The sequence below is a fragment of the Equus przewalskii genome, chromosome 9 (genome assembly GCF_037783145.1).
Source record: "Equus przewalskii isolate Varuska chromosome 9, EquPr2, whole genome shotgun sequence".
In the NCBI taxonomy this organism is placed as follows: domain Eukaryota; kingdom Metazoa; phylum Chordata; class Mammalia; order Perissodactyla; family Equidae; genus Equus; species Equus przewalskii.
In genome coordinates this window covers 30,222,295-30,234,911 of record NC_091839.1, presented here as the reverse complement: position 1 = coordinate 30,234,911, position 12,617 = coordinate 30,222,295, and the positions used below count along the sequence as shown (strand labels likewise).

The 12,617-nt window shown below is 41.8% G+C and overlaps 1 protein-coding gene across 1 annotated transcript in view; it reads left to right on the top strand.

The window, feature by feature from the left end:
* Positions 1–12,617, top strand: part of IMPG1 (interphotoreceptor matrix proteoglycan 1) — a 120,814-nt gene that overhangs the window by 43,794 nt on the left and 64,403 nt on the right. The window contains exons 5-7 of the mRNA XM_070558991.1: positions 4,828–4,892; positions 5,544–5,620; positions 8,858–9,010. Coding sequence (XP_070415092.1) covers positions 4,828–4,892; positions 5,544–5,620; positions 8,858–9,010 — 295 coding nt within the window. The remainder of the gene's footprint in view (positions 1–4,827; positions 4,893–5,543; positions 5,621–8,857; positions 9,011–12,617) is intronic.

Here is a 12,617-nt window from a genome sequence, read left to right as displayed (position 1 = left end):
ATTTCTCCTCTTCTGTTTCTGATTTTATTTATCTGAGCCTTCTCTATCTTTTTCTTGGTGAGTCTAGCTAAAGGTTTATCTATTTGGTTTATCTTTTCAAAGAACCAGTTCTTAGTTTCATTGATTTTTTTCTATTGCTTTTTTAGTCTCTATTTCATTTACTTCAACCCTGATTTTCATTATTTCCTTTCTTCTACTGATTCAGGGCTTTATTTCTTCTTCTTTTTCTAGTTTCTTTAGGTGCACTGTTAGATTATTTGAGATTTTTCTCTTTTTCTTCCAATTATTTTATTGGGGTCACAATGGTTTATAACATCGTGTAATTTCAGGTTTAAATTATTTAGTGTATGAGGGGTCCCTTTTATTTGAGATTTTTCTTCTTTGTTGAGGTAGGCCTGTATTGCTATAAACTTCCCTCTTAGTACTGCTTTTGCTGTGTCCCATAAATTTTGGCATATTTTCATTTTCATTTGTCTCTAGGTATTTTTTCATTTCTCCTTTGATTTCTTTGTTGACCCAATAGTTGTTCAGTAGAATTTTGTTTAATCTCCACAAATTTGTGGTTTTTCCAGTTTTCTTCCTATGGTTGATTTCTAGTTTCATAGCATTGTGGTCAGAATAGATGCTTGGTATTATTTCAATCTTTGGAAATTTATTGAGACTTGTTTTGTGGCCTAATATGTGATCAATCATGGAGAATGTTCCATGTGCATTTGAAAAGAATGTGTATTCTGTGGGTTTTGAATGGAATGTTCTGTATATGTCTACTAAGTCCATCTGATCTAATGTGTCATTAAGGCTAATGTTTCTTTATTGGTCTTCTGTTTGGATGACCTATCCATTGTTGTAATTGGAGTGTTAAAGTCCTCTACTATTATTATGTTACCATCTATTTCTCCTCTTATGTCTTTTAATAATTGCTTTATATATTTAAGTGTTCCTATATTTGGTGCATAGATATTTACAAGTGTTATATCTTCATGTTAGATTGTTCCCTATTTCATTGTGCAGTGCCCTTCTTTGTCTCTCCTTACAATTTTTCTTTTAAAGTCTATTTTGTCTGATATGAGTATTGCTACCCCTGCTTTCTTTCATTGCCATTTGCATAGACTATCTTTTTCCACCTCTTCACTTTCAGTTTGTAAGTGTCTTTAGGTCTGAAGTGTGTCTCTTATATGCAGCATATGTATGGATCTTGTTTTTTTACCCAATCAGCCACCTTATGCCTTTTGATTGGAGCTGTTAGTCCATTGACATTTAAAGTAGCTATTGATAAGAATATACTTATTGCCATTTGGTTACTTTCTTCTGGGTGTTTTAGTAGTTCTTCTCTGTTCCTTTCTTCTTCTCTTGCTCTCTTCCTTTGTGGCTTGATGGCTTTCTTTAGTATTATGTTTGGGTTCCTTTCACTTTTTTGTGTGTGCATTTATTATAGATTTCTGGTTTATGATTACCATGAGGTTCATATCTAATAATCTCTGTAAATAGCAATCTATATTGTTGATGATCTCTTACATTTGACTGCTTGCTAAAAGCTCTACTCTTACTCCCCTCCTCCCACATTTTGTTTTTGATATCATATTTAAGCTCTTTTTGTGTGTATCCACTAACCTATCTTGGAAATAGATAACTTTAGTACTTTTGTCTTTTGACTTTCATAGGTGGTTGTTCTGTTACCTTTACTGTATATTTGTCTTTACCGGTGATTTTACTTTATTTTTTCTTGATAATTTTCTTATTCCTATTCATGGTCTTCTTTTCCACTTAAATTAGTCCCTTTAACATTTCATGTAAGTCTGGTTTATTGATGATAAACTCTTTTAGTTTTTGCTCGTCTGCAAAACTCTTTATCTCTCCTTCCATTCTCAATGATAACCATACTCAGTAGAGTATTCTCGGCTGTAGGTTTTTTCCTTTCAGCACTTTAAATATATCTTGCCACTCTCCTTTATCCTGTAAGGTTTCTGCTGAGAGGTCAGCTGATAGCCTTATGGGGTTTCCTTTGTGTGTCACTTGTTGCCTTTCTCTTGCAGCTTTTAGAATTCTCTCTTTGTCTTTAGTTCTTGACATTATTGTTTTTGAGGAAGATTAGCCCTGAGCTAACTACTGTCAATCCTCCTCTTTTTGCTGAGGAAGACTGGCCCTGAGCTAACATCCATGCCCATCTTCCTCTACTTTATACATGGGACACCTACCACAGCCTGGCTTTTGCCAAGCAGTGCCACATCCGCACCCCGTATCCGAACCAGCAAACCCCAGGCCACCAAGAAGCAGAACGTGCAAACTTAACTGCTATGCCACCTGGCTGGCCCCAGTTCTTGACATTTTAATTATAATGTGTCTTATTACAGGCTGCTTTGGGTTGATCTTGTTTGGTGCTCTCTTTGCTTCCTGTACCTGCATGTCTGTTTCCTAACTTAGGTTAGGAAAGTTTTTCAGTTCTTATTTGTTTAAATAGAGTCTCTTTTGTCTCTCTCTTCTCCTTCTGGGACACCTATAATACAGTTGTTAGTGTGCTTGATGTTGTCCCAGGGGTCCCTTAGACTATCCTCATTCTTTTTAATTCTTTTTTCTTTTTTCTGTTCAGCTTGGATGATTTCCTCTACTCTTTCATCCAGCCCACTGATCTGTTCTTCGGCATCATCTGCTTTGCTATTGGTTCCATCTAGTGAATTTTTCATTTCCATTATTGTATTTTTCAGTTCTAATTAGTTCTTTTTTATATTTTCCAATTCTTTGTTGAAGTTCTCACTGTATTCATCTATTCTTCTCCCAAGATCAGTGAGCATCCTTATGACTATTAGTGTGAACTCTTTATCAGGTAGGTTGATTATCTCTGTTTCATTTTGTTCTTTTTCTGAGGATTTGTCCTGTCCCCTTATTTGAAACATATTCTTTTGTCTCCTCATTTTGCCTATTTCTCTGCACTTTTATCTGTGTTTTAGGTAGATCAGCTAAGTCTTTCAATCTTGGAGAAGTGGTCTCATGTAACATATGCCTTATGAGGCCCACAGTGGGCTTCCCTCTTGTCACCAGTTCCAAATGTTCCAGGAGTGCCCCCTGTGTGGGCTACCCAAGTCTGTTTGTTGTGGTGGGGTTGCTCTTACTGTAGGTGCCTGGGGAGGTTAGGCTGTCCCCCTGGACAGCTGGTTATAAGGCTCAGCTGTGTACAGCTGCTATGGTCCCTTCAGTCACTTTATTGGGTTGAGGGAGCCCCAGCACAGTTGGCTGCAAGGTCTAATAGAACATTCCTACTGCAGTTTTTCTGTTAAGTGAATAAGACCCTAGCATGACTGGTTGCTAGACTCAGGGGCTCAGAATTGCTGTAGGCCTCTGGCCTGCAAGGCTGTTGTCAGCTCTCTCAGTTGTACAGCTTGGTGGGGCCAGCCCCAGGCATGGCAGCACATAATTGTTTTAGGCATTGGAAGGTGGGGCAGATCCCCTATATGGCTGTTTAAAGGAGCCCAGGTCTGCTGCAGCTGACAAGCCCCACCCCCACAGGCCCACACACCCTGTCCATGCAGTCCTGCCCTGTGTGTACACCTCGCCCCACTGAAGCAGACCCACTTGCCCTGCTGCAGAGGTCACACACACCCCACCTATGCAGGTCCACAGGTTGCCCAAGGGGTTGCTTGTGGGTAGGGCCCATCCCTAGGGCAGGCTGTCTGCCCTGGTTCAACTGGATTAAATCTGTGCTCTAGTGGGTTGGGCAAACCCCTGTGCTAACAGGCCAGGGGAAGAGCTCCAATGGCATCTGCCAATTTCTGTGTCAGCATACCTGTACTAGGTCACAATAATGTCTGCTGCCAATGTCTCAGTCCCTTGGGAGGTGGTCCCAGCCACCTCCTGCCTCCCTGAGATATGCCTAGAGCCTATAAAGTGAGTCTCTTTTTACCAAAAGACTGTGTACCTTTCTTTCTGGTGATTTTGTGTTGCTTTCCTAAACAGGTGAATTTGTGCATGGGCCCTTTAAGAGCAGGCTTTTCTTTCTCTTATGTTCAATAGCTTTTCTGGGTTTATTCCCCACTGTTGTTAATAGCCAGCCAAGCCAGATATTATGACACTTGCTTCAGTTGTGCGGAGTTCAAAAGCTGCTTATTGTGGCTTTGCTCTCCCACTCAGATCCTCCACTCCTCCAGGGAAGGCTTCATACCTTAGGATTGCTCCTGGCCATGAAGCACTGCAGCTAGAATGTGGCTTTGTTCTCTCCAGGAAGGAATTTCTGCCTCTTCCACCCTCAGTCAGCTGTGTCCCTTGTTGTGGGGGTTTTTTTTATCCAGTTTCCAGTCCTCTCTCAGGGGTAATTGTTCCAAGGGTAGTTGTAAATCTGTTGTGCCTGAGGGAGAAGGTGAGTTCAGAGCACTCCTACACCTCTATTTTCCCAGCAGTCCCAAGAGTTAGTTTGTCAGATAAAATTAATGACTCTCTGGATTTGCAGGTTTGAGGGTCTGAGATTTTAGTAAGAATATTTCAGTCCTAGATCATGTCATTGATTTTCTTTGATGTTAAGGACACGGTGTAAGCACAAGGGCTTACAAAGACCAGCTTTGCCTCCTGTGGAAATACTCCCCAGGACCACGCAAAACCAAGATGCTTATGGAAAATCCTGGAGTCAAACAGAACGATTTGGGGAATTGTTTGAATTTTCACCTGATGAAAATAATTTGACAGTTACTTCGGCTATGAAAAATCAGGCAGATCCAATTTTAAAGTATACCTTTTCTTTAACTTTTAAGTCCACTGAGTATAGGAAATTTAAATGCATTTCCTCTGTTGTCATCAAGCTCTCTTTCACCACCTCTTCTTTCTTTCCTATTGTGCTGATAGAAAAGGTGAAATATCCCCAGAGGAGACAGTAGGAAAGCCTGGAGACACTCTTCCTTTTTCTACAGGTAAGGTTACATGTCCTCATTTTGTCTGCTTCTGAACCTTAATTCAAATCATCATGAAGACGTGGTACTTCAAAAGCAATCCTTAATTGAAGTTGAAAAATTTATAATGTACATTTTCAAAACTAACTTGTATTTCTAACTCTATAAAATAATTTAAATTCATTGTATAAAACTTGGAAAATCTAGAAGAGAATAAGGTAAAACCAAATCACTCCAAATTATCCTACAATTTGGAGGCAATCGTTACCAGTATTTTCAAACAAACAAATTCAAGAAAAATATCTGTGTATGCATCCATTCTATAGTCACCAGAAGAAAAATTAATGAGATCTCACAACCAGAACTCTTTAACTGTAATACCGTTATAGTTAACTGTATGTGGGAGATACATATTTAACCCTTTAACATATCTAGGAGAGCACCAAAATTTGGTCTAGGAAGAAAGAATGATGAGTTCAACTTGGACTAACAGTGTGAGTTATATTTTTCTCAAGAACATATTTATGTGATCTTTAAAAAAAAGGAGTTCAGAATGCACCTAACATCTGGAAATTCCATAATGATGGAAAAAGTATTTGATATTTTGACCTTGCTCTAATGTAACCTCCTCCAGTCTCATTTTTGTGCCTGTAATTTTTTTAATTTCCACAGATGTTGCCAGCATCTCCCTCGGGCCCTTGCCTCTCTCTCCTGATGAGACACTCCTCAACGTCACCCAGATGCCTATAGTAAGACATTCTGAGAGCCAGTCTAGCCCTTCACATGCCTGCCTTTGTTTTATTAGTGAAACAGGAAAAGAGAATGGACAAACCAGCCATCCAATGTTATTAGGGCTACATTTTTATCACTCTGATTAAGAGTCAGTGACTTTGTTTTAGTTAGCATCCTCACTTCTTCCTAGAGACTAAGGGGGAAAATAAATTGAAAACAAGGACAAAGTGAGAGGAATTGCAAGAAGCAGTACCTCGCAGAACCTTCTAGACAGCAGGTGCTCACCAACATTAGAATGAATGAATCTATCAATCAACCCATCAAGTTCTTTCTCCACTGAAGTGTGATCTCATGCTGACAACAAGGGTAGAAGTTTCGTTCTCAGTCATGTCCAGGATGAATAGTTCAGATAAATATCAAAATGATCAAAATCTTGTGTGTCAAATGGGGAAAAATAGAAAGTGTTCACAAGCAAAGAGGAGCACTGGCCACAGCTCTCTTTGAGTGAAAAGGCATGCAGGATGAGGGGATTGTCACAGAATTTAATGTTGGTTATAAAAAAGGAGGGGGGGCATTTGTAACCCCCCAAGAAAGCTTTGATCCTAGACACTCAGTCCCAAAGCAGGGAAACGCCATCCTGGTTCCTCCTGAGTGTCAGGACTGTGGCAGCACCCAGTGAGCAGCAGGCTCAGAAGGGGGCAGAAGCATAGGGGTAGCAAATCAGAACCTGCACATCTCGTCCAGGCTGCCACTGCGGACTCCCCATGTCTGGGCGACTTCTCCAGCTCTTTCCCTTCCTGTGATCCTCTCCCCAAGGCACAGGTCAAAGCTGGACAGTGAGGGTAGGAGGGTCAGTCTCACCAGCTTCCCAGAAAAATTCAGAGATGAGAAGCCTGCTGGCCATCTTCTCTGGCCTTTACATCAGATGGCTGCAGATTTGGTGGAACTATTGCTGTAAACAAAGAATATAAAGGTTTTATTTTTCTCAAAAATACTATTCCATCAACAGTGAAAAGTGCTGTTGGAAGAAATTGAGATTAAACATATTCACTGTAAAATTTCTAGGACAATTCCAGTTTTCCTTCCCTGTTTTCTCACGTTACCTGTGTGCCATATTCTTCAAATCTAATATAGGTCCCTCCTTCTGGACTAAATATCCTCTAAATATTTCATTTCGCATTCATTACATCCTCCTGTTAAGATTCTTTTTAAAACCTGCACCTATCACTTACTCTTCATTCAGAAAACATTTTACTAAAATCCACTGATGTACCAGGCATTGGGTTAACACCAAAGATCCTAAGATGAACAAGACACTGTTCTGTCTTCAAGAAACTTATAATGCAAATAAGTACAACAAAACAGTCCAAGTGCTATGATTGAAGATGGCAGATGTATAGACTGGGACAAAATGATAGGCCAGGACAGTTTGCAAAGGTTTTGACCCCAGTCATTTGTATTCACTGAGAGTTTTGTGCCTAAATGGCCTCATGTTTTTTACTTCGGAAGATTTGATGAAGTGTGAGAATCATGCTGGATTCAATGAGATTAGCATATGAAAAGCAGACTCTAGGTGAGTATATCATAGGTACTGAATGAGCAATTCAGACAATCAGCAATTTGCTGCTACAGGAGTTTAGAGGAGGAAAAGATTTCTACCCTAGATGGTCAGAGGAGATAGTCTTTTAAACGACCCACAGGATGTTGGTAAGAAGTAAAAAAGTGGAGGTATGTGTTTGCTGGAGGTGGGCATGGGGAGCAGCGAGGAGAGTCTCCAGTCAGGAGACGAGCATAAAAATGTAGTGTCTCAGCAAGAGTGGACAGAGCCATTTGGTGGTCAGGGCAGGGAGAAGAGCGAGAGACTAAAATTGTTCAAGCAGATTGGTATCAGATTGTGGAGAGCCTTGAAGGTCAAGAAAAAGAGTCTGGGTTTTGTCTCCTAGATAGTGAGGCATCTGTGAGGATGCTGGGTGAGAGGCATGGAAAATGAGTGCAGCAGCTGAGGGTAAGTTACGAGACTTCTTGGTAATACAGCTAAGGAATTTATTTAAATGTCTCATGTGAACTTTAAATCTGCCTACTGAAATGGTGTTTCTGCCACACTTTCCTCTTAACTTCCCATAGATCCTAGTCCTGTGCTCCACGCATACAGAGGCTCGATGTGTATGATCTGAATGAGTGAATGAATGAGTGAGTAACCTTTTTGTCAAACAAACATCAGTAGCCTGGTAAGTGTGACTCCACATCCTCCACGTGCCCTATTAAAGTCAGAGGCTGTGCCGCAGTCCGCTCCCCGTGGAGGAGGGGAGTTTGTGATAAGAAGTGAGGAGAAACTACACCAGCTGCCACTCGGCTGAGTTCTGCCCGTCAGCATTTTCTTGGTTCTTCTCTTTTTACAGCTTCCTAATTTCACCTTGTACATTACCAGAGACATTCAATTTTCCACAGACATATTTTTTACTCTTTTGAGAAAGCTGTGCAGATTTCAGAATCGTCTGGGTACCCAAGGCTGAAAATCTATCAAACCCCGAGTTTGAAACCCAGCTGCAGGCTTGCTCTGTGCCCTGGGAGCCCATGTGAGTTCAGAACAATGAGAGACGCATGCTTGTTCCCAGACCAGAGGGCAAAAGGGATGACCCCTGGCCCTTTGTGAGCAGAAGCCAAATCCAGATCCTCAGAATAGAGTGTCTATTCACAGCCACAGGCTTCCAAAGGTGGCTCAGATATGCCATTCCTTCTGAGAGAGAGATTTCAAAGCGTCCCTTCACCTGACAGTGCTTTCTAACTAGTTTTAATGTGAAGCTTAAGTACACAGGTTCTCGTTAAACCAGGGCAGACTCTTCTCTAAAAGGGATTATATTAGATACCTCAGCATCTATAGGTTATCTTGTCTAATCCAGTCCTCATCAAAGAGTATTTATAAAGTTACGCTAGGATGGGGCACAATCCTAGTGATGCTCCAGCAACACATATGAATCGTGTGTGTGTGTGTGTGTGTGCGTGTCTGTGAATGCTTTCAGGAAGAACACACAGTCATCAAATGACAGTGTTCTCAAGGATTCTAAATAGTTAACTCTTTGGAGCTTCGGTGCTTTGTCTCCCAGTGAAATTTGGAGGCCACTTCTAGTCAATAGGACTTTTATTCTAGAAGCACTCAAGCCTTCCTAATCCACTTCTTGAGACAATAGCAATATGTTATATAATATAACCATTTGCTTGTGGTTTATATTAATGGAAGACCTTTTTTAACTCAGCAAAGAGAAACAGAATTCACTGAGCTACCCAGGGGCCCACTGGAGCAGAAGGTGGAGCTGAGCATCTCTCTGGCCAACCGGAGGTTCAAGGCGGAGCTCACTGACCCCCAGTCCCCGTATTTCCAGGAGCTGGCAGCAGAGTCTCAGCTTCAGGTGAGTGGACTCTCCCCACAGCCCCAGTCGTGACTCAGAATCTGGGAGCCAGCAGGACATAAACCCTTTTGGCTAATAGTTCCACCTTCTTGTGACCAGGCATCCATTTTTAACCATTAAAAAGCAGTCAAAAACTGCAATGGGTCCCAACATGTTAGGACAAATGGATCTCCAGGAAAGTTTTCCATTCCAACTTTTCCATCTTATAACTCATTTACATTTACATTGTCTTAAAATATTAGCAGGTTTTTAAATCTCATTTACCTGAAAGCCCCGAGGAGCTCTTCTGTATGTCTAACGTGTCCATGTTGGCACAAACTAGGGAATGTACTCAGTTGAAATATGAATTTTTAATCCATAAGGCTTTATCTTTCATACTATTTCCACTTTTGCAGTTTGATGCAATTTAAAGACATGACATTTTTCACGGGTGACAGGTGAAAGGCAATTATGCTGTCCATGTCATCCACTAAACTGAGATGTCCCAAGATGTCTCTTCCGTCTCTGACCATCATATCTGCCTGTCCGTGATTAAATTAAAAGGCTCTTCATTCCCTGCATGATAAACCAAACTACCACGCTGTCCATGGCATCTATACGCCATGACGAGACCCCTGCCTTCCTTGCCAGCCTCGTCTTCATACCAGCTGACTGCCATCCCCCTCCTTTGTACTGTACTTTCCAGATATACAAACTGCTTGCGAATCTTTTCTCACCTTTAGCGTTTACATGTGCTGCCTCCTCTGTGGGGAATAGCCTTCCCTGACTTCACCTTACAAACTTCATCATAGAAAGTTCTCTCTACCCTTCTGGGTCAGTGCCTCTCCTCTGGGCTAACACCTGGTGCCCACTGTTGTCACAACACTTGTCACCCTGTCTTGAGATGGTTTGCTTACATGTCTATGGCTTTGTTGTCTCCATTCCTCCCTCCTTGCCTGCCATCCTCACTGCCACCAGGCTATGAGCTTCCCCTGGAAGGCAGGAAAATTTCTTTCATCTCTGCAGCCTCACCTCCTCATACAGAACTGGAGATGCAGCTAACTACTCAGTAATTGTTTGTAGAAATGCACCTGAAAAGGGAAGCATGGGATTCCATAACAAGGAGCTGCGTTATTGGCAGCCTGGGTGCCCAAGCATCTTACTCAGCCTGGCCAGGGAGCAAACAGGCCCTACTTGTCATACATGGAGAATTCAATGCTCACTTCCTCTCAACTGGAGAGGAGATGAATAATTGAAATATTCTTGACCTCCAACCTCTCCCTGCATCAGCATTCAGTCAATAAAATGTGAAGAATCATTTCTACAAACTTCAAAGAGAAAGCTTCAGCATGCGGTGTTTATAAACCAAAGAAGTACTTAGACATGCATTATTCATTTGACAGAATGAATTAAAGAATAGTCTGTTAAATTTTCTATTTGTTCTTTCAAATATTCTTTTCAACTAGTCCTTAGTATTAGAGTATCTTCAAAATTGAATAATTGGCCATGGACTGTCTTCACTGACCTGAGGTTAATTTTCTAAGTGCCTAAAACAACCTGATATAGAGTAACGCAAATAAACTATAATTTTTTTAAATCTGAGTTCTAGTCTTCTTTCTGCTAAGAATTTGCCAGGAGAATTTGGGGGTCACTTCCTTGACTTTAGATTCCTCATTTAGAAATTAAAGATGACCTCAAAGTCCCTGTCCAAGTCTAAAACACTGTGTATAGAAATAATAGTACTGTTCTTAATGTTTTATATGTATTAACTCATTCCATTTTTCACACAATCCTATAAGTTAAAAATATTATTTCCCTTTTTTACAAGTGAGGATACTGAGGCACAAGGAGATTAATTAATATGCCCCATAATGTCACACCTATCTGCTGGTAGAACCAAGATTCAAACCCGGGCAGCCTGGCATCAGATCCCCTGCTCTGAACCACTATGCTATGCTTCCTATTTTCCCCAAATTTTTGTATCATCATCAAATAAACAAGCCCCTTCTAGCCTCTGAAAAACTTACTAGCCAAAGAAGAGTGTGTCTGCTCAGTCTCGCTCCAGAGACTCACCACCTCAGTCCTGCTGGTTCGGTTTCCACAGTCAACGGCTTCTCTAAGGGGGAGCCGCTCTGCTTAGAGCATCTGTTCCCCTTCTAGGCTCCTGAACAGCCTGAACCACTCAGCAGCCTGCCATCAGATGGCCAACCAGCCCCACCACAGCTCAACACTGGTGTCAGCACAGCCATTCGGCCCTAATCAGGAATTAATGGACAGTGCTTTGCAGTAATTTAATTTCCACAATAAACCTAATGAGCAATTTAATACAAATGTCAAAAGGAATGCTTAGTTGTTTTCTAAATGCTTTCTCCTGTGCAAACATTCATGAGAACTCAACACAGCCGCCTCTTTATAGCCCCGTTAACATACATTCCAGCAGAATCAGGGAGGCCCCTGTGCATTTACTATTATTAATAAGGTTAACTGGGCACTTAATTAGCGATTTAGTGGTTAGTGCTCCATGATTGGAAGGTCCCCAGAAGATTATTTAGCAGAATTAACTGACGGCTTTTGTCATCTCCTGTCTAGACACCCTCTGCCCCCTCCTAAGCAAAACTGATTCTTAATCAATCACAGACAGGTTCACAAAGAGGGCATGGACACAAGTGACAATCCCATCCACCAGAGCCAGTGCCATGGAGCATCCTTGGAGGGGGGGATGGCTCTCCCCAGCGATGCTGCCTGCTGCCCACACTGCAGCTACAGCTTCTAGGAAAGCAGTCCTGTGCTTGCTTGCTTGTTTTCCTACATATAGTAGCATCTCTGGTATCCTAGACCAGAAAGAGGGATGAGTCAGGGCCTGAATCTTCTGCTCCAGCACCTGCAGCTCACACTTGAACATTCAGTCCTGGAACAGTTACTGGAACAGCAGGACAAACGCCTGTGGCCCCCAGGCTATTTGTCACAGGAGGCCAGAGCCAATCTGAAGCACATACACAGCTCTTTCCCAACTGCCCCTGTAATAAAGGCCAGCTCTGCAGAACCTAACCTGCTAGCTCTCCTCTGTTAAGCCCGTGGTGTGGTGGGAGTGGAGGCACAGAAACTTATTACCCAGGCCCCTGCCCATAATCACGATGGGGACCCTCATCCTGTCCTTCCCCTCACTGAGGCTTTCAAAAACAACTGACTGAAGGCTTCCTCTGCCCTTCCTGGGCTCCGTGCTACGTGGCTATTGAGGAAGTGGAAGAAAATCAGGCTATCAAGGAGCTAGTAATTCAGTAGAAGAGATAGAGAATAAGTAAATAAATAATACGATATCACTCTCTGCCCACTGCGTGTCAGGCATTTAACAATCATTCCTCACAGCAGACTGACAGTATAGGTACTGTTATCCCATTTTGGCTAAGGAGACTGATAGCCAGAGAGATTAAGCAAAAAACTCAAGGTCTTGCAGCCAGAAAGTAGAAAAACCAATATTTAAACTCAGGCCTATACAGCTATCTCCCCATCACCCGAAAGCTGAGCTACCTTCATCACTGCAGTTACGATACACTCTGGGAATGAAAACTATTTTTAATATTGGTGCAAGAAGATGTAATTTAGAAGGTAAGTCAGTCTGCTAGGGAAA